Source organism: Cydia splendana, chromosome Z (genome assembly GCF_910591565.1).
Source record: "Cydia splendana chromosome Z, ilCydSple1.2, whole genome shotgun sequence".
Lineage (NCBI taxonomy): Eukaryota > Metazoa > Arthropoda > Insecta > Lepidoptera > Tortricidae > Cydia > Cydia splendana.
In genome coordinates this window covers 11,044,238-11,068,398 of record NC_085987.1, presented here as the reverse complement: position 1 = coordinate 11,068,398, position 24,161 = coordinate 11,044,238, and the positions used below count along the sequence as shown (strand labels likewise).

Genomic DNA, 24,161 nt, shown 5'->3' with positions numbered 1-24,161 from the left:
GTAATTTTGTAACTTGCATGCTATACCTATTAAGTAACTAAATTCAGATACTGCATGTACAAATCTAAAGGCCCCTGTACGCAATGGGCCAGCGCCGGCCAGTCCAAGGGACGCAGCCATGCGGTAGAATGAGATAGCAATATCACTTGCTCCCTTTAACGCATAAATGCGGCCCCCAGAATGGCCCACGCTGGCCCATTGTGTACCCCTGTATAGTTGAATCATCGAGAGCGTGGAATTGCATATGTAGTAGTATTGTTTGTTTACAGGCATTATATATTTGAATTTTCTATTTTCTTGTACTATCAGCATACAACCACTACAAATGCAATTCCATCTTCTCGATAATTCAACTATACACAATGGGCCAGCGTGGGTTATTCTGGGCCCCTTAGGCCATTTAAGGCCCCTGCCTAAAATTGTTCCCCGCGATACAGAGGGGCTACCGCGAAAACCGTAATTCGCAAATTGCGGGGATTTTTCTCTTTTACTCCATTAAAGGTGTAATTAGAGTGACAGAGAAAAATGCCCGCAATTTGCGAACTTCGATTTTCGCGGTTATAGCCCAGGTCTCACCTAGTGCGGGGGCCCCTGGTAAATATGTATACCATAGTTTATTGGTAAATACATTATTTTATTTTACTAATTTTATGGCTGCACGCCTATCCATCACCCAACAACGGCACTTTCATCGAGCCAAACACTCAGAATTGCTATCGGACTCCGGGTCGGGGCCGATGTATGTGTGGACCACAGCTGTGCCTCTAGTGGGGCCCCTGTTGATCGCCTTGGCCACCACGGACTCGCCTGCTCCTCGGGCGCCGGCCGCCTATCCCGTCATGCCGCGCTCAACGACATCCTGAGGAGAGCGCTCGTCAGCGCCGACGTCCCTGCGGCTCTGGAGCCCCAGATCGCAAGGGACGACGGCAAACGCCCCGACGGGATGTCGTTGATCCCCTGGCGGATGGGCCGGGCGCTGGTGTACGACGCCACCTGCGCAGATACGCTGGCGGTGTCCTACATTTTAGCCACCAGCAAACAGGCCGGGGCGGCGGCTGACGTCCGAGAACTCTTCAAGGCGAATAAATATAGTTGTCTCGGCGCATACTACGAATATGTAGCCTTTGGCGTCGAGACACTAGGTCCATGGGGTAGGGGGGCTCGGGGACTCCACAAGGTGCTCAGTAAATTCCTAAGGGAGGCCACAGGTGATCCTCGCGCAGGCAGCTTTCTCGCGCAAAGATTGGCCATAGCAATCCAGCGCGGGAACGCTGCCTGCGTGATGGGTACCCTACCAAGGGCGCAAAATTTTTAGCTTCAGTTATCTTAATTGTAGTTAATTTTAGTTTTATATTCATTTTAGAACACTTATTATTTATAATAAATGAGTTTTTGTATATACCAAGTATCAATTTAAGAAATTAATAAAGTTTGTAATAAACTCACAGGTGTTTTATTTTCTAAGATAAAAAATTGAATGAGTTTAGGACGGTTTTTATCGGTTTAGGAAGTCACTATTATCGATTTTTCACAGCACTACTTTCTATCATGTCGGTTATTATCGTTTCGAGAACTCACTATTATCGATTTTTCACAGCACTGCTTTCTATAAACCATAGATAAATATATAGATAATATATTTCTTTATCTGTGCTATAAACAATTTTCTTTATGTTGGTATGAATAGATGCTCATCAGTCATACATCAGTCAAGTCCTGTCAAAACCAACCGTTTGACAAAAACGTACTATGGAGTTCCTTCTCTTAGAACGTAGTGATTATATGCTCTTTGCTACTATCTATATAGCCAATGAACCAACCGTTCGCATAGAATAGGTACCTAATAGTGCCTACTTAGCTTTACGCTGCTTTTCGTGTGATTCATAAATTTATCGAATCCATAGCAGCTAATTAATTATTTGTTCTATTTTGTCTATCCATGTGACGTTATCAAAAGTTATTTTATTCGAAGCCACATACAGTAGGTAGGTTTGCTGATTGTTGGAGGAAAAAAGGTGAGGCCTAAACTGATTCGTGTTAAAGAATACAATCCGTTACTCGTATCGTAACTTAATTCTAACTTTCTTTTCAGGATGGAGAATTTGAGTGGTAGCGGAAGTCAATCGAGTTCCGTTAGTGAGCTCGAAAAAGATTTTAATGAAATATTGCAAAACAGAAAAGACCACCGTAGTATAGTTCTTCGAACGTCAGCTTCTCGAAAAGCAAAACGAGTAAGGTTTTTTCGGAACGGTGACAAGTTCTACTCGGGAGTTATAATTCCAGTCTTGCCTGAAAGATACAGGTATGTACTAATTTGTTAGCAACGTGTGCTAATTACATGCTGTAAAACTTCAAATAAGTTCATCCACTTTCACTAAACTTCATACCTATCTATACAGCAGCACACAGTGATTTCGCAATTAGTCACAGTGGACAGTACCCATAATGTTAACAATAGTTCCATTAATGTAATAGGGTTAGGGGAAAAATATGTTAGATGATTGTTACCATGTATTTGTATTTGAAAAACAGTCTTTCTTCATATTTACCATTCTAGAATATAAAAACAATCACAACTGCTGGCTGTAATAATCAATTTGAAAACAATAGAACATGCATCACCTTTTGAGTGTTGTGCAGATATTTTTGTTCCAAGCTTTGTGCTTCACTAAGGGGTGTTTTTGATGACCACTGTACTTGACAATGCCCAATAGATGACTCCATGCTGTCACCTCTATTGACAGCGGGTTGGGGGAGTGATCAGTATCAGCGCATGGATGTCTACCTTACTACAGCATTAGATTGATAAAAGTAAAAAACAAATATTACAGAATATAATTTTATTGAATTTGAACATTCTATCTAAAATGATAATTGGAAACAAATCATACTAAATCATAAACACACAAGTTACAAAGTACTTATACTTATACTGGCTTTGGCTTTGTTTAAGCTTCATTTATGAATTTTGTTGCAGGTCTTTTGATAGTTTAATAGCAGATTTGACAAGAGTATTAGTGGACAATGTGACATTGCCTAGTGGTGTCCGGACAATATATGCTTTAGATGGTAAAAAAGTAAGTAACCCAAAACATACTATTGCCATATCTCTGTAAATTGGAATAATGAATGTGGCATGCAGCAACATTGAATAATATATACACTGTGTTTTTTTAAACTCCATTAACTTTGTGGTATTCCTAAGTACATTTAAGGAAACTGAATGGTTTTTATTTCAATAAATTTGTATGTTTTTTTATATTTCATAAAAAAGTTATAAAATGATACATATAGTGTTGTATCCCAGGCTTTATATTTAACTCAACCAAACAATTGAAAACCATGACAATATAATTATCAACATCATTTCAAACAATGATTGTCTGAGATAGTACTTGTGTTTAGTAGCAAATGTATAAACTCATAGTAAACACTCATCAATATGTAAACAGGACCTTAGGGAAGTGTACACGCTTGTAGGGGTCTTATCAGATAAAAAGAAATTATTGATTATCTCCAAAGTGGAGTTAATTAATTAGAATACAAGTGTCTTTCAGAAAGGTACTTAATTTAAGTTTAGGAATGCACCCTTGATTTAACGGAGTTTAAAAAAAGAACATGGTGTATTATAATTTATAATATAATACTATATAGTATATAGCAATAATATTCATGTGACTAGCAGTGGGGTATTATTGTTTATTATTAAGTATTCATGCCAAGATAGTAATGATACACTTATAAAAATTTGTATATTTTTTATCATTGTTATATATGTGGTTTTATAGAAATGGTTTTCTATAATAACACTGCTATGATTTAAAAATGAATTTTGAATTAATTTTATTTATTTATATAAAGTTCTTGAACCATCTTAATTGGGCTTATAACTCTGCATGGTCTTTGCATATACAAAGTATGGCAATCTGACTTATATCAACCTAATAGCTGGGTAACTGATGATAGCCATAGCGGGTGGGTGGCTATCATCAGTTACCTTTGAACAAGATGCATGTAACTGTTTTGAAATATTGGGAGCTCGAAAACAATACAAAAGGTAATCACGGTTCATATCCCGGTCGATATAAGTCTAGTGAACTGTGAAACTAACTGAATCATTAAAAACTGTTATGGCAATGGTGATAATACGACGCTCCCCACTTTCTTCCACTCAAAGTTAGTTTAGACAGGTTATACCTAATCTAAACATTCTTATTTTACCTTTAATTCTAGATAGGAAAACTTGATGACCTTGAAGATGGCCAATCCTATGTGTGCAGTGGATTTGGAGAACCATTTAAACGATTGGACTACGAAGCCAGTGCTGTGACTCCACAGTCTTTTAGATTAAGTGGGCCTGAACCACCTAGTGACAGTACAAGTGTAAAAGCTACCAACAGATATTCCCGATGTATCCAGGTAAGGTTTAAGCTCTAAGTTACTTTACTTATCTATTATAGGTACAGTCAATTTATTAAATAACAGTTCCATTACTTAGATACTGTCAGACAATAGAAAGTGTAATCTTTGCAGGTAGCATCTTAAATTATGAAGATCTTGAAATTTTGTACAGCAATACAGCACTAAGAAAAACTATTTTTAGAAATTCAGCCTTTAAGGGGGTGAAAATGGGTTAGGTTGGCGGAGGCTAGAACAGTCAACAATACTTTTCGCTTAGCACCTTCGCATACAAACTTCTATGCACTTTTCTGTCTGCAGGTCTGCAGCTGACTGTACATAATAATATTATCAAACATACTCCACTTAGAATGTTATTCATAAAAAGGGGACCCTAAAAGTAAAAAAAAATTGACTTTAGCATTCCAACTTTCCTTACCCCATACCCCCCCACGCGATAAAACGCCAGAAGTATTTTATAATTTTACACAGGTATTACTTTGTAACAAAAGTTAAATTCTACATCTGACCTACCGCCTCATTAATATAGATTCTAGATGGCTGAAAGACGGACGCATTTTGATGGTGTTTGGTATCTTGTTATAAGCAGGTGCGCCCGCAAAATCACGTTTCGGTCTTAGTACTCTTAGTCAACACGAGGCTTAATTACATACGAATAAGTTGAGCTATTACAGCATTTTCATCACGCACATTGCACGCCTGGATGGCTCGCTTGGCCATTCTTATTCATGTGTGCGCGCGCTAATCCGCGGGCAAACCATTTTCCATACCGTTTGCTAGACCTGATTCACGAAGTCTAGGAGTGCTGGGGTGTTCTACATAATGGACATGCATGAAAAATGTTATATGTATTATGTTTGTTCTTTAACACGTTTAACATCATCAAATGAATGCAAAAATGTATGATCCGAGTTTTTTTTTATAGCATTGTAACTAGAAAAACTTGGTATTTTTCATGATTTCTTCCTTACATTTTGGCACAACCGTGCGGCCTGTGACGTAGACCACTTTTGTAAGGGCGCTTTTGTACGAGCCATTTTCGTCTTTACTCGCGGTGCTCGCGACATATTTATTTTCGCATTTTGGATATTTTGCTGCAAGGAAGTTAAGGTTCTAATAACGTGTACGATCTTAAGAAAACTTGAAACCGAAATAAACCAGAATTATTTAACTTTTTAGCCATAAGACCGCCTGCTGTTTACCTCAATTGCTAATTTTTCCTATTTATTTTGTTGAGGTTTGCAATAAAGAGTATTGTACTATTGTGTCAACAATTATATGTAGATATTTTAAACCGGTTCCGACCCATGATTATAATAATACCGTATGAAAAATGGGCCCTTCACGTGAAAGCAAAAGCCGACTCACGTATTTTATCTTATCTTATTGATTGGAGAGCTATACAAACAATGCTAGCGCGTCATTACTCCATTGATTGACCTGTTTTGTGTATTGTTTTTTTTTCGTTTGGTTCGTAGTTGTTTCCGATGGTATAAGTAACAATGGTTCTAACAGAGAAATAGCGGTGAGGACCTTTAAGTGAACTGGTACATACAAATCTGGCCTCCAAATACGCAGGGCTGGTTACGATGCAATCTTGATCCATTCTAAACTTTTGTACAGTCGCCATCAGATATATCGGAGCGGCCAAGGTGTTCACAATATCTGAACACGCACTCTAACGCCCTGACAATAGAGGCGTGTTCAGATATTTGTGAGCGCCTTAGCCGCTCCGATATATCTGATGGCGACTGTACATCACGCACACAGACATGCTGATAAGTAATGCACTTCTCATTGACGAGAATGAATGGGGTATAGTCCGATTACATTAAGTGGGTATAGGGCAAAGTGGTCTAAGAGCTAGCCACGGCAACAGGTATGCAATTTATAGAGCAACGAAATCCCTCTAATTACGAGGGGTGCCTTTTAAGTTCTGTCGTTTGTAAAATCTAAAGACAATTTAAACCTCAAATACTAATTATTGTTTTTTTAAGAACTTGCTGTGATATTTAATACACTTTTTCATTTGGTCGATTCAGTTTTGAAACCACTTATTCCACTCCGAAGTTGATGCTTCAAAAGGGCCGTTTTGTATACGTCTCACTGCCTCTTCTTGTGTTCGGTACCATTAATCACGAAGGCATTGCTTGATTTTAGGGAAAGTACAGAAATCATTAGGGCTCAAGTCAGGGCTGTACGGCGGGTGGTCGAGAATTTCGACGTTTTGCTCTAGTAAAAACGCAATTGTTTGCCGGGAGGAGTGTGAGCTTGCATTGTCATGGCTCAGTACTATACGATGTTTTAGGTTGATTTTTCGGAATTCACTTATAGCTTCTAGTAAGCAAACTGTAATATACTAGTCAGGGTTAACTGTTTTGTGATCTTCTAACACGATGGTGGCAACGTGTCCACTTTTGGCGACAAACGAGGCGACTATTTTTTAAGTACTACTTGGGCGTATGACTTATATCAGTTTCCGCTCGTTTTAGAACACTCAGACGGTGGATTGCTGTTGGGAATCTGGATAATAAGCATAAATTCAAGATTCATCACCACTCACAATGTCATAAACGAGTTTTGTATCTCCTCGATCGAATTGCTGTAGAGTTTTGCGGCACTAACTAGTGCGAGACGTTTTTCGGTCGGCAGCAAGCAAATGTGGTGTCCGGCGAGAGATTTTTCTTTTTACACCTAGCTCTTCATGTAAGGTTTATTAAATGGTAGTCCCTGAAATGCGTATAGAAGCTGCTATCTTTCGGTATATCACATAGCGATCTTCGACGATCAGCTGCCAAACAGCTTCAATGCTTTCCTGGTTTTTCGCGGTGTTCGGACGACCTTCACCCAGTCTATCACTGAGACTAGAGCAATCGCGTTAAAATTCCAAATACCAGCGTTACACAGTCAGAAGGCATGATGCTTTGTCAATGAAAACAGTAGTCAGCTCTGTAAAGCACTGAAGTCGCGTTAAACCTCATTTAAAGTTATAGAAAATTATCGCACGGAAATTTTCCTATGAAATTTCCATTTTTACAACTGACTTGTCAACTTTAACTCGACGCTATACTAAAACGGTTCGGTCAGTCATGATTCGTTTAATTGTTTTTGAATACTCAATTCACATAGTTTGATACAATGGTAGTTTTTTTTTTATATAATTGTGAGAGATTTGCAAACGACAAGACTTAAAAGGCGGCCCTCGTAGTATGCAATACTATCATTATTAATTAATCCGGGCGCCTGGCAGCTGTTTAGCGGTGGGTGTGGGAGTGGATGAGCAACAAAGTGGTTGTAAAATCAATTGAAGGTGTGCAATTTATAGAGCACTGTGTTTGGTGTGATATAATAGCTAATTATGTATTTAATTTAAATATAACAATGCCAGGCGTTTTATTTGGGGGAAAAGTAGTGCCAGGTGATGAAAATACACAATCACTTGTGCGCCTGGAAGGAAGATCACGCCTAGGTAAGTGTTAAGAAAAGTAGAAGACATACAGACAGTGCAATTTGCTCGTGATCTTGAAGTTTTGTTTCTTTTTAAAAATAAAGGAATGTCTCCTTTAAGTAAAATGAGCCAGCTTAAGGATTTAAGGTAGTTTCCCTCCAGGGCCCGACTTATCTTTCCACACTGTATAGTACAGTCATTTTTTTCTCTTGTACAGCCAAACGGCTCGCCAGCTGCCAGCAACGGGACCGCGCGGGTCAGTCCGGTTCCTTCGGAAACCGTGATTCGATCACGTATCGTAACCATCATAAGGAACGGAGTAAAGCCACGCAAGGTAAGCTGTACTAAAGGAGCTACTAGAGGTGTCACTAACATACGCTATATTATGTTGTCGAATATAAGTAGATAAATAACCATACGTCGCACTCCAGCGGGCAGTTTGGCGGCAGGTTGGTAAGGTTTACAAAAAAACCATCTTAACTTACGAGTATATGTACCTACTTAGTATTCGTAACATATCCGTTATATCATGTATCAATCTTACATGTGTAAATACTCTTTGAAGTGATAAGTCCATTTTAGTGGCCACTAAATAAAATCTAATAAATAGCTGACATGACGAAAAACCTTGACTGCATAAAAATTTGGAAAAAATATTCATAATATATTCGCGTAATATATATGCTTAAGTAAGTTGTTATATCAAATATACTACATATTATTCAACCTTGTTTTTATTTAAAATTAAATGTATATAAAAAAAAGATACCTAACCAACGTACAACTTTAGTTGCTAAGGTATTTGGAATTGCACATTACAAATACTAGGTACCAAATACTGAGTACAAATATTTTATTCTGACAACTCGAAAATGTATTTGTGAACCTTACCAATGACATGCCCGCAAAATGCCCACTGGAGTGCGACGTATGTAAATATAGTAGATTGTACAACAAGGGCATAAAGTGACCCATTTGTACCCGAGGCAATTTTTTGGTCTGAGCGAAGCGAAAAAATGGACATTTATGCCCTTGTTGTACACTCTGCTTTTCACTTCGATTGCGAGGAAAATAATTATATTTTTCAAGGCAATTTACACCATGAAATTGTCGTAAAGCGAAAGAACATAATACATAACCAATTCCCGCCAACTAACATTTTTTTTTTTTTTTTAATTTTCAACATGTTATCGTAGTTTCAGACGCTTGGTTTTCTGCCAAGTCAAACATTTCGGAACATTTTTGAACGATAATCGACTCCTATTTTATGTGATTTACTAAATTTAATGACAGTAAATACGGATTTCTAATAAATTGTAGCAAAAATAAAATAATATAACAAGTTTTGTCATCTACACAATTTTATTGCTCAGTAAAATTGTGCAATATGTTTTAACTGTTTGGCTGTTGAGACCGATTACCTTAGTCTTAGAAGAAAATTTTACTTTTATGCTCTAGAGCATAAAATGCGATTTTATGTCGTCTACGCACGACATAAAGGTGCACTTTTTGAGCATGAGAAGTGAAAACAATCTTTAAATTCAAATAACAAATACATTGCTGAGTGATCGTTTGCGTTATTGTATTTTCTATGAGTGCATTCATTGTAAATGTGAATAGGTTAAGGTGGAGATAACCTAAGTATAAATATCTAAAAAGATGTGCCTTGCATCGCGAGTTATATCGTATGTGTGATTGTGTGAACAAGTGTTTAATTTAATACGCGCGCTTAATCGCTAAGCGATGTCACATTTTTTGAATCTGGTCAGACTATCAGTTTTCGAAAAGTAAGTTCCCATTCAAGATTGAAGCACCTAATAAAATGTATCGAACGTTCTCTACACCGCAATATGGCGTGGAATACTGGGATTTACTTACAAAACTTAAACAAATAATATTTTTTATTAAACATATTTTTAAATAATAATCATAATAAAAATATTGATTTCTAATATAATACAGTAAAATTATACATTTTGCGTTTGCGTTCGGCGCATTTACCTATTTCAAAAATTATCCTTTTATACTGAAACTCGTCGACCTAAAAGAAATACAATGAAGATGAAGTTAATAATCCCGAGATATAAATCTGCAGGATTTAAGGGAAGTTTCAGGTACGCCGCTTCAAAAATCTGGAATAATTTACCACCTCCAATTAGGCTAAAAACCTGCTTTAGTGTAGTAAATGAAGCAAGTTGTTGTATGGAGACCCATGCATTAATTTCTCAGTCGATGAAATTTAGCTTGGTTATTGTATAGTATGAGCCGAGACTAACATTATAAATATCCAAAAAAAAACACTCCTAAGTTAGGTAAAAACACAAATCTGATTATATATTGAACCGAGTAATTCCTCAGTCCAAAATTATTTTACAAAATAAGTTATTTGTATCAGTATGTGATACTAGAAAAAAATCTAAAAGTTTTGTCAAACATGAGAATATTTTTTTATGATACTTCCTTTTTTTGACGCTCATTTTCATCGGAAAATTGCTCTGTCATTTTTTTCTTCTTATATGATCATAGAATATAATTTGGCGCAGTGGGTAAGAAAATCTAAAAAAAATGCGTACCCAAATGTATGTATTATAGAACTATTAAAAACTGAGAGTGGAAAATTTTTAGATTTTCATTTTGTAGGTATAAAACGGCAATAAAATGGCATTCCAGTGAAAAAATTAGACTGAGCAATTTTCCGGTCCAAGACACGCCAAAAAAATTTATGTTATTAATACTGGTATTTCTGCTGGGATATTTTTTTGCTATTTCATATATTGTTGCAATACGTTACATGAATATGTCTGGTGAAGAAAGTTTAAACGGAGCATTTTTCCGTAAAAAGATATTAACGATTTAAGACTTTAGGTATTTACTTTAATTCTATTATTATTATTCTTTGGAAATTTATACAATACTTTTTATTTAGTGATACTTTATCATACTGTAAAGTTTTTTCTGGCTGAGGAATTACTGCGGGGTCCACTACCTTTATTTACTACATTACTTGCTGACCTTTATAAAACAATGCAAAATATTATTATTTAACAAACAGGCTGAAGCGGCGAACCTAAGATAAATAAAAATAAGTATCTGACTCAATCACCTGGTTAAAGTACTATATTTTCCACTCTTTAGTTCACTTTTAATTTAATTTAATATATTATGTATTATGTAGATGTTAAAACGCGGTTTACATATAATTGATTTGTGAACGTGCGAAGGGAATCTGGTTCTGGCTGAAAAACAGCGCTAAAGTGTCACCCATGTGGGCGGGCATTTTCAGCATCATGCTGACGCCAAAACCGTTTGGCACATTATTCACAAATAATTATAACTTATACTTAATATTATTAGAATAGTTAGTTTAAGTTAGTTTAGTTTATATTTTGTACTTCTTTGTGGCAATAAAGCATTTTCATTTCATTTCCCTACCAGCTTGATGATATCGTAATATAGTAGCATTGTTCGTAAAATCACATTAGAATACGAAGTACATATGTAGGTACCTACTTATGCAAAATTGGCAGCCTTTTTGGATTGCATTTTATAATTTTTCTCTACTTTTTTACATGTAGCATTTATTATTTTTTTCTGTCGCTAACTACTTAACATCTATCGAAAACATATTTAGTAAAAAAACTTAGCCTTTTGGAACGCTTTTTTTTATTCGTGTCGTTTTTTTGTCTGTCACCCAACGCGACTTCGCATGTCGCTCCAGTGTATGAGCGTGACAGCGCTATGTGCATATATACTTATATAGCGATGCTCCACTCGCACACCGGGGCGGCGTGCGAATTTGCATCCATTGTGAAGACCGCCTAGTCATCCCAAAATCCCAATACAATGTGCACGTTTTTTGTATGGCTTACGAATTAACTCAGAGCCAACAGCTCGCAAAGCTAAACTTTTTAATAAAGACGCGGGTGTCAAAGCGCAGTGAAGCTGACCATTTGAGGTGTAATTGTATAATTATGTGGGAAGGCTTGACTTTTTTAAATATCATTATTGTGTTCTATGCGCGCGCGCGTCTGTTCGTAATGTTCCAGTTATTTTATATCCTTTAAGCAATATAGCTTTTCTTCAGGTATGCAGACTGTTGCTGAACAAGCGCAACAGCCCGACACTAGAGCAGGCGTTGGCCTCCATCACCGACTGCGTGAAACTGGACACGGGGTGCGTTCGGAAAGTCTTCACGCAGTCCGGAACTCCCGTCACCGCATTGCACCAGTTTTTTCAAGGCGAAGACGTGTTTTTTGCATACGGAAATGAAAGGTAGGATTGCCTAGCTTCCTGTTGATGCAAATTGAAGACTAATGTTTTCTACATATAGTAAACTAACGTTTTTGGTAAATCAGCACAACAATGCGGCAGGTATTTTAATTTGAGCACAATGGGGCATAATGTAGATGCCTACCTATATAGTAAAATATACTCTTAATTTCATAGTAAAAATTCTAGCATTTACACGTTGATGTGTGACACTCATAGAAGTTATAATTTACATTTCGTATTTAATTGATATTAATATCTAATACTTAGGGCTACTTGCACCGTCCCACTAACCCGGGGTTAAGCGGTTAAACCGTTAACCCAGTGACAAATTGTACTGGTAACCATGGTAACTCCAGGTTTACCCGCTTAACCCCGGGTTAGTGAATAGTGCAAGTGGCCCTTAGTATTTTTAATTTATGGAGGCAGCTTAATCATCATTGATAACAACTATCATGATTCCTTTCCCGGGCCCGAAATTATCTCCATTGAACTTCATCTTAATTGGTTCACAGTTTAAGCCTGAAGAGTTTACATACAGAGACATCGCATTATATTTTTAGTATTGATTTTTTTACCAACGTCAAAAATTCGTTTAGGTAGATGATTTTAGTAGAGGAAGTATGCAGTCCGTTTCCCAAATATATTCATACGAAATTTTCTTTATAATTTTTTTAGGGTAAATCAGGAAGACTTTGAACTCGAATTTGAAGAAAGTAAAGCTGTGCTACAATGCAGAAAGACGCCCATTACCAGAACTACAAGGTAACTTAATACCTCTCGATGCATAATATATCTTTTGAACTTTGTATACCTGTTATAATAAAATACTATTTTTCTATATCATAAATGTGCTTATTTTACAAGGAAATAGTTAAATACATATAACTATGTCAAAATAATGCTTCATAACATGACACAAGATTGATCTTATTATGGTCCCATATCAATGTTATTATCAGCCATTATGAATACTTAACATATGAAGTAGATCTTAAACTCAGTCTTAAAAAGAAAGAGGTCATGTTGCATAAAGAATCTCAATAACATTTATCGAACACTTTAAATCAAACTTCTATCGAAATGATAAACATCTGTCTTTTCTCTGTGTCTCTTTTGTCAAATAATTATGGTTGTTGCTGTATAAATAGTAATTCGAAAGTAAACAGATTTTTTATTTACTTCCAAATGTTCATTTGGCTGAGCATTTATTATATTAACCTGATCCAACAGGAGAGGCCCGATACCGCGCATGCCAAAGAAGGCCGGCGGGGCGAGCCGCAAGGCGGAGACGGGCGAAACTCCCGACGATGCGCCCATCTCCATCGACCTGTCGCTCATGCCGCAGCCTCTGAGGCTCAAGTACAACATCGGGGATATCATAGGTAAGTGCCGCTGGCTTGTATAGCTGTAGTAGTTCTACAGCTTTAAGATTGTGGCAAGCGCAAAGCCGTGGCCATTATGTACAGTCCATACATACTTCTATCAAAGAGAATTAGAAATAGAGAGTTACTGTCATGGTAAATTATGTAGCTACAGTACATTTACTGCCATCTTTCGACAGACGATTAAAACTGTTAGAACGCCATTTGACTTTGATCATTATTCTTTCACTGACATGTGTTAACTTGTTAAATAATAATATTAACGCCATCTACTCGAGAGTAGGCTGAATGGCGCCATCGCTCGAAAAGATTGCACCATACCTTTGGCCTGTAGTCGAGTTTGAGTAGATGGCTTTAATATGAATATTTAATAAGTTAACACATATCATTGAAAGAATAAGGATCAAAGTCAAATGGCGTTCTAACAGTTTTATGTTCTGTCGAAAGATGGCAGTAAATTTACAGTGACTACATAATTTACTTTGACAATCCGTCTTTATACACTCAATTCTCTTTGCTTCTATGCAGGGGGGGTGGTACCTTTTCTCTGCAGCTTATTGTACAATCGACTTAACCCATATAACCATTCCAGTCGCAGAATCACAAAGTGGTAACTAAATGTCAGATGTGTCGTAACAGAGTCCACACAATGTGTCTAGAATTGTTTCGAAACAAAGTGTCGTCGCCGTGTCTACACTTTTCCGTAACAAGGTGTCGACACATTTGTGTGCACTTTGCGTGCGGTTTGCGACTAAATCTGACAGCAAATTTGTGACAGCAAATGTCAATATAAAATACCTCTTGAAAACCAAGGTTTGTCAAACTACTATTAGTGTCTCGTGTGCTCGTAATTCTAGTAAGTCATCATGGGCAATGCAAATGATAATAATCGACCGAAACCATATAAACACCCAACACCCGTCAACCTTTTACAGAAAAGTTTTTAAAGAAATTCAATAAGCTACTTAGGTCAGGCAACGAATGCTCCAAAAGTTGTAGAGGGAAATGCTCGGAACACAATTTTTGACTCCGTAACTCGGTTTGACAAGTTAGGAGGTGAACATATCAAAAGTCCCCGGCCGTAGCCCTTGAGCGGGGGGGAGAGAGGGGGCTTTGAAGGTCCCATTTTCCGGTTTTTCGATTATATCTCGGAAACTATGCATCTCAGCGACATGGCCACTTATACAAAATGAAAGTTAATTTAATTTGTTACAAGTTTATTCAATCAATTTTTTCGATATGTTGAATAGTTTTTGAGATATCCGCTCTTGAAAGTTTATTTAGGGCTCTCAATTTTATCTTGATATATCTATATCAGTGAAGGTGCTAGGCCGTGTTTGGTATCGTTTTCGTATAAATCTGGGGTGCTGAATCCATTTAAGATATCACATTGACACCATTCCACAAAATAAAAATAAATCTTTTTAGGGTTCCGTACCTCAAAAGGAAAAAACGGAACCCTTATAGGATCACTCGTGCGTCTGTATGTATGTCCGTCTGAATACACAAAATAGTTCTTTACCTATAGATGACAGGAAAACCTATTAGAAATGTGCAGTCAAACGCGAGTCGGACTTAATGTACGGAACCCTTAATACGCGAGTCCGACTCGCACTTGGCCGGTTTTTTTTAAACTCTTCTTGACGCTTAACCGCTGAACCGATTTCGTTGAAATTTGGTATAGAAATAGTTTGCGTCCCGGAACAGGACATAGGATAGATCTTATAACCAAAATCATCTTTTGAAGGTGTGAAAAGTGGCGTGGAAATTTGTACGGGAAATCAATAACCGCTGAACCGATTTATATGAAATTTGGGATGGTCTACATCTTTGATTTAGTTAAAAATGATGAAAAAACATGACTTCAAACCTAAACTTAAACAGTATTAACTTCAAGAAGTCAATTCTGAATTCCCCCCTACACCTCATTTCACACCTTCTCTCGTCTCGGGACTCAAAATATATGTGTACCAAATTTAAATTAAAACTGTTCAGCAGTTTAAGCGTGAAGAGGAGTTTAAAAGAAAGTATTTTAATAAGTTTATATGTTTTTACTTCGGAATGGTGTCAATGTGATACCTTAACTAAATTTGGTACTGCGAATTTATACGAAAACGATACCAAACATGGCCTCGTAGCTTTACTGTTGTAGAAGTCAAAATAAAATTGAGAGCCCTAAATTCTTATTACTTGGCCAAACTTGTGTAGAAGGAAAAGGTAAAATAAAAGTCTTCGGCAGGAATATAAGACACAAATTTTTTTTTTTGCGTTACTATTTCATTCATCAAATATAAACATACCTTGATTATACTATTCTAGTGAGATCCTCATAGATAAACAAAAACATTTACTTAAAAAATTACAAGGTCGAAATGTCACGGAACTTGTGAGAGTAATATGTGAAAAATATAAACTTTTATGACAAAAAAAATCTGGACACAATTTAAGAATCACCCAATTGCGTCGAGGAATCATCTGTATTTTTGCTTGTTTCATTACCTCCTCGCTTCTTTTTTGTCCTTTGTATTCTGTAGCAATTTGTTAGATCTGAAAATAAAGATAACTTGCGTCGTCACGGATGTCGATTTATAGGTTTTAGGGAGTGCAGAATTCGAAAACGATGATCATTTTATAATCCAAGATGGCGGCTACGTATTTTGTCATAAAAGTGGAATCCAAAATAGTCATCATTTTCGAAATCTGCGCCCCCTAAAACCTATAAAACGATATCCATGACGACTTTTATGACATAGTGCATTGCCGCCATTTTGAAATTGAAAATGTTATCATTTTCGAAATCTCCCAACTAGCAAATCTATGTGCTATAAAAGTTGAGAGCACGTTTTTATTTTCGCTTTTTGGTGCTATAAAAGGTGTAAAAACAGTCGAATAAAAGTCCTGTAAGCGTTTACTCAACGCGAAAAGGCGCACTTATACAGACTAAAAGTGTTATAAAAATCGAGTAAGCGCTGTATAAGAAGCAAATCGATGCTGCAAGAGTTGAGTAAAAGTGGATAAAAGCGCTTCTAGTGTTTTAATAGCAACGATAGTGCTTTTATTCGACTATTTGTTCTATAAACATTAGCAATTTACTATTACTCAGTGAAAGTATTCTATAAAAGCAGCCGCACTGCTTTTTCTCAGCAAAAATGTTTCGTAAAAGTAGCCGAAAAGATATGAGCGCCGATAGGCATTTAGCCGGCGGCGGCGCGCCGGTCAAAATCGGTCGGCGGCGGCGGCGAATCGGCGGCGTGGCCTTGAAACACCTTTGATTAATGAAAAAGAATTCACACCAAAATTTTGCCGAATTTACACGTTTTTGCTGTAAGAAAGTTATAAAATAAGTGCATTTTTCAATTGCAAGCAAAATTTATTGAATAAAGGTACGAAAAAAGTTTTATATAGTATAAACGGTATCGAGCGGCATCAGAGGCGGTCTTAATCTTGGCGAGGCCCTGGCCGGAAGATCTTTGCGAGGTCCTTATCTATTGTGCTAAGTAAAAAGTAGCGGATTGACTGTATCAGGGAAACATCTGGTCGACTGTCCAAAGAGCCGAAGTGAGGAAAATCAAGCTCCGTTATTAACCAATATCGACCCAACAAACCGGTTTATGTCAAAAAGTGAGGCCCAAGGCCGAGCTCCACCTAACACCGAAGACCAGATTCCGACGCCTTCCCATCCGAGGCCAGAGGCTGAGCTGCAGGTAAGCATACAGCTTAGAATCGAACGCCAAGTGTGAGCTTGGCTGACGGCCGAATGCGCGGAGTGCCGATTACGGCGCGCTTCTGTGCGAGGCCGAAGGCCAAGCTGCAAGAGGACAGAGCTTGGAATTGGTCCAGTGTAAGCAAGACCGAAGGCCGATAAAGACCGTGGCCACAGTGTTAAAGACCTCTGGGGCTCTCCTGTAGGTGCATTCGTGCGAGACCAAAGGCCGTGCTGCAGTGGAGCTAAGATTGGAGAAGAACCAAGCATTTTAAAAGCGAGGCCAAAAGTTACGCTCCAAACAGGGCCGAAAACTTGGAGGTTCAGATAGCAGCTTACTTCTATGCGAGCGATGCGAGGCCAAAGATTGGTCTGCGAGAGAGCAAAGCTTGAAATTTGAACAATTGCCAAGCTTAAAATGAGACCTTATTCCGTTTCCGATGCCTTCCGTGCAAAGCCAACGGCCGGACCTTTGGGCGTGAAAACGCTTAATATCTGAAATTTACCCCCTGTTAAATTGTATATTTAACAGCGCCATCTATCTCACCTCTTACATACTTTTTAATAATGATCTACATAAACGTAAGTACCTACCTACTTAGTTCCCTACAAAGTGCATAGGTGGTGCCTGTTATTAGTTTTAATTATTTTAGGCTAGTTAATTTGTGATGTACTCTTACACTTTCCAAATAGACACGATAAGAAGCACACGCTGTTTTCTCTCCGATTCCCTCAAGATCCTCCGACCTCCGCCCACGTGCCATCACCCCCTTTTACACCTTTTTAAGACATTTAAACCATGCTTGCAATAATTGAATTCGCGGTGAATGACGGATGAGCTAGCCAGCTGGCAAAATTAGTCATTACACTAGTAGCGCGGTTACCAAACAGAAAAGTTTGAATTTACCATCAATATTTTAGAATTATATGGACCTAAAATACCTTTTGAATGTCTATAAGCTATTCAGACTGGCGCCGTTAAAGATCTAAACTAGATAAAATATATATTATCTGATTCTGAAAGTAGTAGTATCTAACAAGGTCACGCCGATGCCACGCCGATAGGGCGGCGTCGGCGGCGGCGGCGCGTAAATTTTGTCGGCGGCGGCGGCGCGCCGGCGCGGCGCTCATATCTAAGCCGAATTGCTTTTACTCGGCATTTTAAATGTGTAAGAGTGCAGTAAATGCTTTTATTCAACTAATATGTGCTAAAAACGATCTCAGGTAAGCGATTATATTACAATTATTTTATTATGTTTGAGGCCTAATCGTCTTCACGTGTCTAATAAAACAAAAAGGTACTTAAGTATTTTTTTACTGCTGTCATCCATGACATTTATTTTTACCGTGATTGTGTACATAAGTTTTTACTGTCTGTAAGTACACGTAATACAGTAAAACCTAGCGCGAAAAATACTTTATTGATAAAACCAAAGGCACTGGTTCATATATATTCATGGGCCGTCTATTTTCTTAAATTTCAATAAAAAAATATTAATTAAAATAAGTAAAAATTTGCTTACACGATCTAGTTTCTCTTATATCTCATTAATTCGACTATAAGTCGAGTAACTGCGTTTACTGCTACACTTATAGCACATGATGTCGCCATGTTTATGGATTTATAGTCCGGTGGCCGACTGCATGAAACCCTACCTGATAAAAAAATAGAAAAATCCTACTCTGTAGGGGTAGCTGACTTTTAGCAGCTTCAACTGCTCTTGGACGGCCGTGGCTTAACTTGGCAAATTTTGCGCAAGTGGCAAAAAAGTGGTACAAATATTCATCAAAAAACAAAAGTGGTCAGCTACATCCTGTGTTGGCTGGTTCCTGTGTCCGACCGAAGTTGTGGTACCAAGTGAGCTACAATTTACCTCATCGAAAAATAGAATGTCACTTGTATGGTAGGATAGCTGCCATTGACATTTTTTTTAATGCGGACGGACTGCAAAAGCTGCCAGGCTAAGGTGAGACCGACCAAGACATACGTCAACAAATTTAATGTAGGTATTACAATCAGTTTTTTTCATTCTATTTTTCGATGAGGTAAATTGTAGCTGTCACGTTGTGCCACAAATTCGGTAGGACACAGGAACCTGCCAACACAGGATGTAGCTGACCACTTTTGTTTTGCTGTCCTCAATTCTATTATACGATGGGGTTTTTTTTTGATGAATTTTTGTGCCACTATTTTGCCATTACCGCAAAATTTGCCAAATTAAGCCGCGGCCGACCTAGAGCAGTTGATGCTACTAAAAGTCAGCTACCCCTACAGAGTAGGATTTTTCTATTTTTTTATCAGGTAGGGTTTCATGCAGTTGGCCACCGGACTATATTGAAACGACAACATGGCTGACTTGTGCTGTTAATGTAGTTCAAAACTCTTTAAAAGTACTCTAAGCTGAATACATTTTGAATAAAACCTGTAAATACACTTCAGCTCCTATAACAGCGGTTTGAACTAGACGTGCGCGCCGCCGCGGCGCGCCGCCGCCATAGAGAGTCAGCGCGCCGCCGCCGCCGCCGGTAGTTTAAAATTCGCGCCGAATATTTTTTTATAAGAGTATTATGCAGCGTTAAAATATGGTTATAGACCGATAAGAAATAGTTGAAAATTATTGCGGGCACCACTTCCTACATAACTCTCACATTTTTGATGTAAAATACTTACATGGCAATAATTTAGTACGGATTTTTTTGGTTATTGTATAATTTAAATTCTACTATTTTATGTCGCACCAACACAATACTAACTATTTCTTAAGTGGCAGTATGATTTACATAAAAATGTGTTGTATGTATGGGTAAAACACATTTACAAAGTATAATGTCCAGTGTTTTAACCGTTGTCAATTTACACGGCACTTTTGCTAAGTCCAGTATGTTGGACATTGCCAAGTATGCGAAGAGTAAAATTAATAAATTAAACAGAGGGATGTTAGGTGTTTCAAAACGTTTTAAAAAGTCATTACTTGTCGGTTTACTTACAACGTAATGAACTAATGAACCAAATAGATAAAAAAATATTATTACGGATTTTTTTCCTGTGCATCAAGACATCAAGAGACAGACCCGATTTCATTTGAGAAATTTCTTACAAAAATATTGGTTAAATTGCATGCATTATTGTAAAAACCATTGCCCAGATATTGCTGCCTCCTAGTCCTCCTACGATACCCCGCTAAGTTTGATAAATTATGTCAATGACTGGTAAAATTTTACCACCTACGAGCTATAAAGTTTTTGGAAAAATATAAAAATAATAGGTTTGACTTTAATTCATAACATACGTTGACATTATCACTAAGTGTATTTGTAATTAAAAAATGCAATTATTCTATATTTATTAAAAAAAAACATGAATTTAACAAAAAAAACCTTATGCACATAAAGTACTGTATGTATACTCGGCAACGTCCAAAATACTAGACGTCTTTTCATTATGCGGCGTATCTTTTTATTTACGCCGAACCTGGCAACATCCAACATATTTAACATACCTACGTATGTTTTTTTCGAAACTATTATAAATAGATTGTTTTCATGATTTTTCTACAATAAACAACCACATAATAATATAATAACACCAAAAAAATGATAGTAACACAGTTTTTTTGAGATTTTTTTTTCCCTTGTCGAGGGGCTACCCGAGGTTTTCATCTATTTTTGACAAGTTTTGAATCGTACTTCCTTTTTTTGCACTACAGATAGAATTATAAGACAAACGGTTATTGGTTTTTCAATCTTTTATCTCCGGTTTTGTCCACCGGATTTTGAAATAAATGAATAAGTACTTATTTTTTATGAATTTTTTAAACATTGTCTAAAAGAACACTTTTTTGGTACCTATCTAGTTTGCAGTGAAGGATCTTACATGTACGAAATCTACATATTTGGGTTCGTCTTTGACGTCTCGTAAAACGTGTCCAGGGTTTTAATTTCAAAGTAATTAACACAAAAGTTATGGCCAGAAAACCAGGTTATTAGCCTAAAATTGTTCAACTTTGATGCCAAATATCTCGAAGACAATGAACTTTTAAGTAAATAATAAGCTACAAAAAACATTAGAAAACTAAGGGATACAGATCGAAGGTCATTGGCGTGGGGTAGCCCCTTAAGGGTTAAGCGTAACTTTTCATTATACGTCTTAATATTGAAAAGTTGAAAAATCCCACGCCGCCGGCGTTACGCCGCCGCCGTGGATTTTTTCGTGGCGCGCCGCCGCCCGATTTTTTTCGACCGGCGCGCACGTCTAGTTTGAACCCCATTACCCGAATTATGATATAAGCGCGCTGTTACAGCAGCATTGTTGCCAAATGGTTATTGGATTGCTTTTAATAAGCTTTTATAGCAACAGAGAAGATAATTGAGTAACAGTTGTATTAAAGCGCCTTATTCAGACAATTAGCTATTCTATAGCTGTTATATGATTTTAATAGAACAATTATGCTGAATAAAAGTGATTTAGTAGCGCTAACTCAGCATTTATTAAAAGGTGGAATAAAAGTGCTAAAAGATAGTGCTATAAACGTTTATACGACATGATTATAGCACTAATTAGCGAAAATTGGTAAATAGTCGAGTTAACCGCTATTATACGATATATTGGTGTTTCAACAACCGTAACTCGGCTGTTATACGATTACAGGCTGAGTAAATCAATTCTTATACGACTATTTTGCTAGTTGGGCTGCGCCCCCTAAAACCTATAAAACGACATCCATGACGACTTTTATGACATAGTGCATGGCCGCCATCTTGGAATCCAAAATAGTCATCATTTTCGAAATCTGCGCCCCCTAAAACCTATAAAACGATATCCATGACGACTTTTATGACATAGTGCATTGCCGCCATTTTTAAATTGAAAATGTTATCATTTTCGAAATCTGCGCCCCCCAAAACCTATAAAACGACACCCATGACGACTTTTATGACATAGTGCATGGCCGCCATTTTGGATTCCAAAATGGTCATCATTTTCGAAAGCGCGGCCCCCTAAAACCTATAAAACGACATACATGACGACTTTTATGACATAGTGCATGACCGCCATCTTGGAATCCAAAATGGTCATCATTTTCGAAATCTGCGCCCCCTAAAACCTATAAAACGACACCCATGACGACTTTTATGACATAGTGCATGGCCGCCATCTTGGAATCCAAAATGGTCATCATTTTCGAAATCTGCGCCCCCTAAAACCTATAAAACGATATCCATGACGACTTTTATGACATAGTGCATTGCCGCCATTTTTAAATTGAAAATGTTATCATTTTCGAAATCTGCGCCCCCCAAAACCTATAAAACGACACCCATGACGACTTTTATGACATAGTGCATGGCCGCCATTTTGGATTCCAAAATGGTCATCATTTTCGAAAGCGCGGCCCCCTAAAACCTATAAAACGACATACATGACGACTTTTATGACATAGTGCATGGCCGCCATCTTGGAATCCAAAATGGTCATCATTTTCGAAATCTGCGCCCCCTAAAACCTATAAAACGACACCCATGACGACTTTTATGACATAGTGCATGGCCGCCATCTTGGAATCCAAAATGGTCATCATTTTCGAAATCTGCGCCCCCTAAAACCTATAAAACGACACCCATGACGACTTTTATGGCATAGTGCATGGCCGCCATTTTGGATTCCAAAATGGTCATCATTTTCAAAATTGGGGCCCCCTAAAACGTATAAAACGACATCCATGACGACTTTTATGACACAGTGCATGGCCGCCATTTCGGATTCCAAAATGGTCATTATTTTCGAAATCGGCACTCCCTAAAACCTATATATCGACACCCATCTCGACTTTTATGACAAAGTGTTTTGCTACCATCTGCATGCAAGACATTTCTATTATTTTTTCGTACAAAAATGGCCCCCTGTCAACTTTCAATCGAGATTTAATCGATAATTTATTCGATTAATATTCAGATTAATTCAATTTCAATCCATGTTAGGTCGACTAAACTAATCGCGATTAAAATTTGAGAATTAACTTTTTTTATTCCATTAATTAGTCGAATAAACAGTTAATCGATTAATGCCCATCTCTGACCACGGCATTTTTACACTTTGAGAATATCTGAAAACAAATCAACACAAGGAGCCATTTGCAAATCCAGTAACATACCAGTAACTTTGTTATTACTTTTGACAGCGCGTGTCATGTGTCAACACAGAGTCGACACAAAGTCGAAACATTGCAACTACTTTGTGACTGCAATATTTCTCAGCCTTAAACCATATTTATACATCATAATTAACAAGTTTCGTAGTATGTAAAGCGTTATTTCTGTTATTTAAGTATAGTATACGCATCGAAGTACTAAAAATGCTTCAAATAATATAGTTATGAACACAGGCACTGAGAAGTAAACAATTTCATTTCCGGCTAAACTAAAACAATGTGGTGGCGCGTTGATTATATTACACTTAGTTTATCAAATCACTCGAGCAGTTTAATTCCCCATAATAATTTAAGTCCTATTGTAATATAAATGCAAACAATATATAATTACGTCTTGTAATCCGTTTTAGAGATGGCGTATTAATGTCACTTATTTTTATTTAAGTATTTTTCCATCTGACAGTTTCCATTTGACAGGAACAAAATGAACGAATGAACGAATGATTTTGGCATAAAGTAGTCGCAAACCCGAAACAATGTGTGCACACGGCGACTACACTTTATGTCACTTTGTGTCATGTGTCGACCCTTCCCCATTTCTGGTAACTGTGTCGACACGGCGACGACTCTGCGACTGGAATTGTGACCGAAACAGACGGTGTCGACACAAGATGTGTCAACACCGCGTCGTAACGGCGACTGGAAATGGTTGTATGGGAATGGTCATGCTGCAGCCTCTAAGGCTCAAGTTCACAATATCAGGGATACCATCTTAGGTCAGTGCTGCT

The 24,161-nt window shown here is 37.4% G+C and overlaps 1 protein-coding gene across 1 annotated transcript in view; it reads left to right on the top strand.

Moving 5' to 3' along the window:
* Positions 1-1,798: 1,798 nt before the first annotated feature.
* LOC134804203 (serine/threonine-protein kinase GA29083-like) overlaps positions 1,799-24,161 on the top strand; it is a 30,515-nt gene continuing 8,152 nt past the window's right edge. Inside the window, exons 1-8 of the mRNA XM_063777159.1 lie at positions 1,799-2,015; positions 2,093-2,302; positions 2,978-3,077; positions 4,234-4,419; positions 8,085-8,201; positions 11,952-12,139; positions 12,815-12,901; positions 13,370-13,521. Of these exons, the coding sequence (XP_063633229.1) occupies positions 2,094-2,302; positions 2,978-3,077; positions 4,234-4,419; positions 8,085-8,201; positions 11,952-12,139; positions 12,815-12,901; positions 13,370-13,521 (1,039 nt within the window). The 5' untranslated portion in view covers positions 1,799-2,015; position 2,093. The remainder of the gene's footprint in view (positions 2,016-2,092; positions 2,303-2,977; positions 3,078-4,233; positions 4,420-8,084; positions 8,202-11,951; positions 12,140-12,814; positions 12,902-13,369; positions 13,522-24,161) is intronic.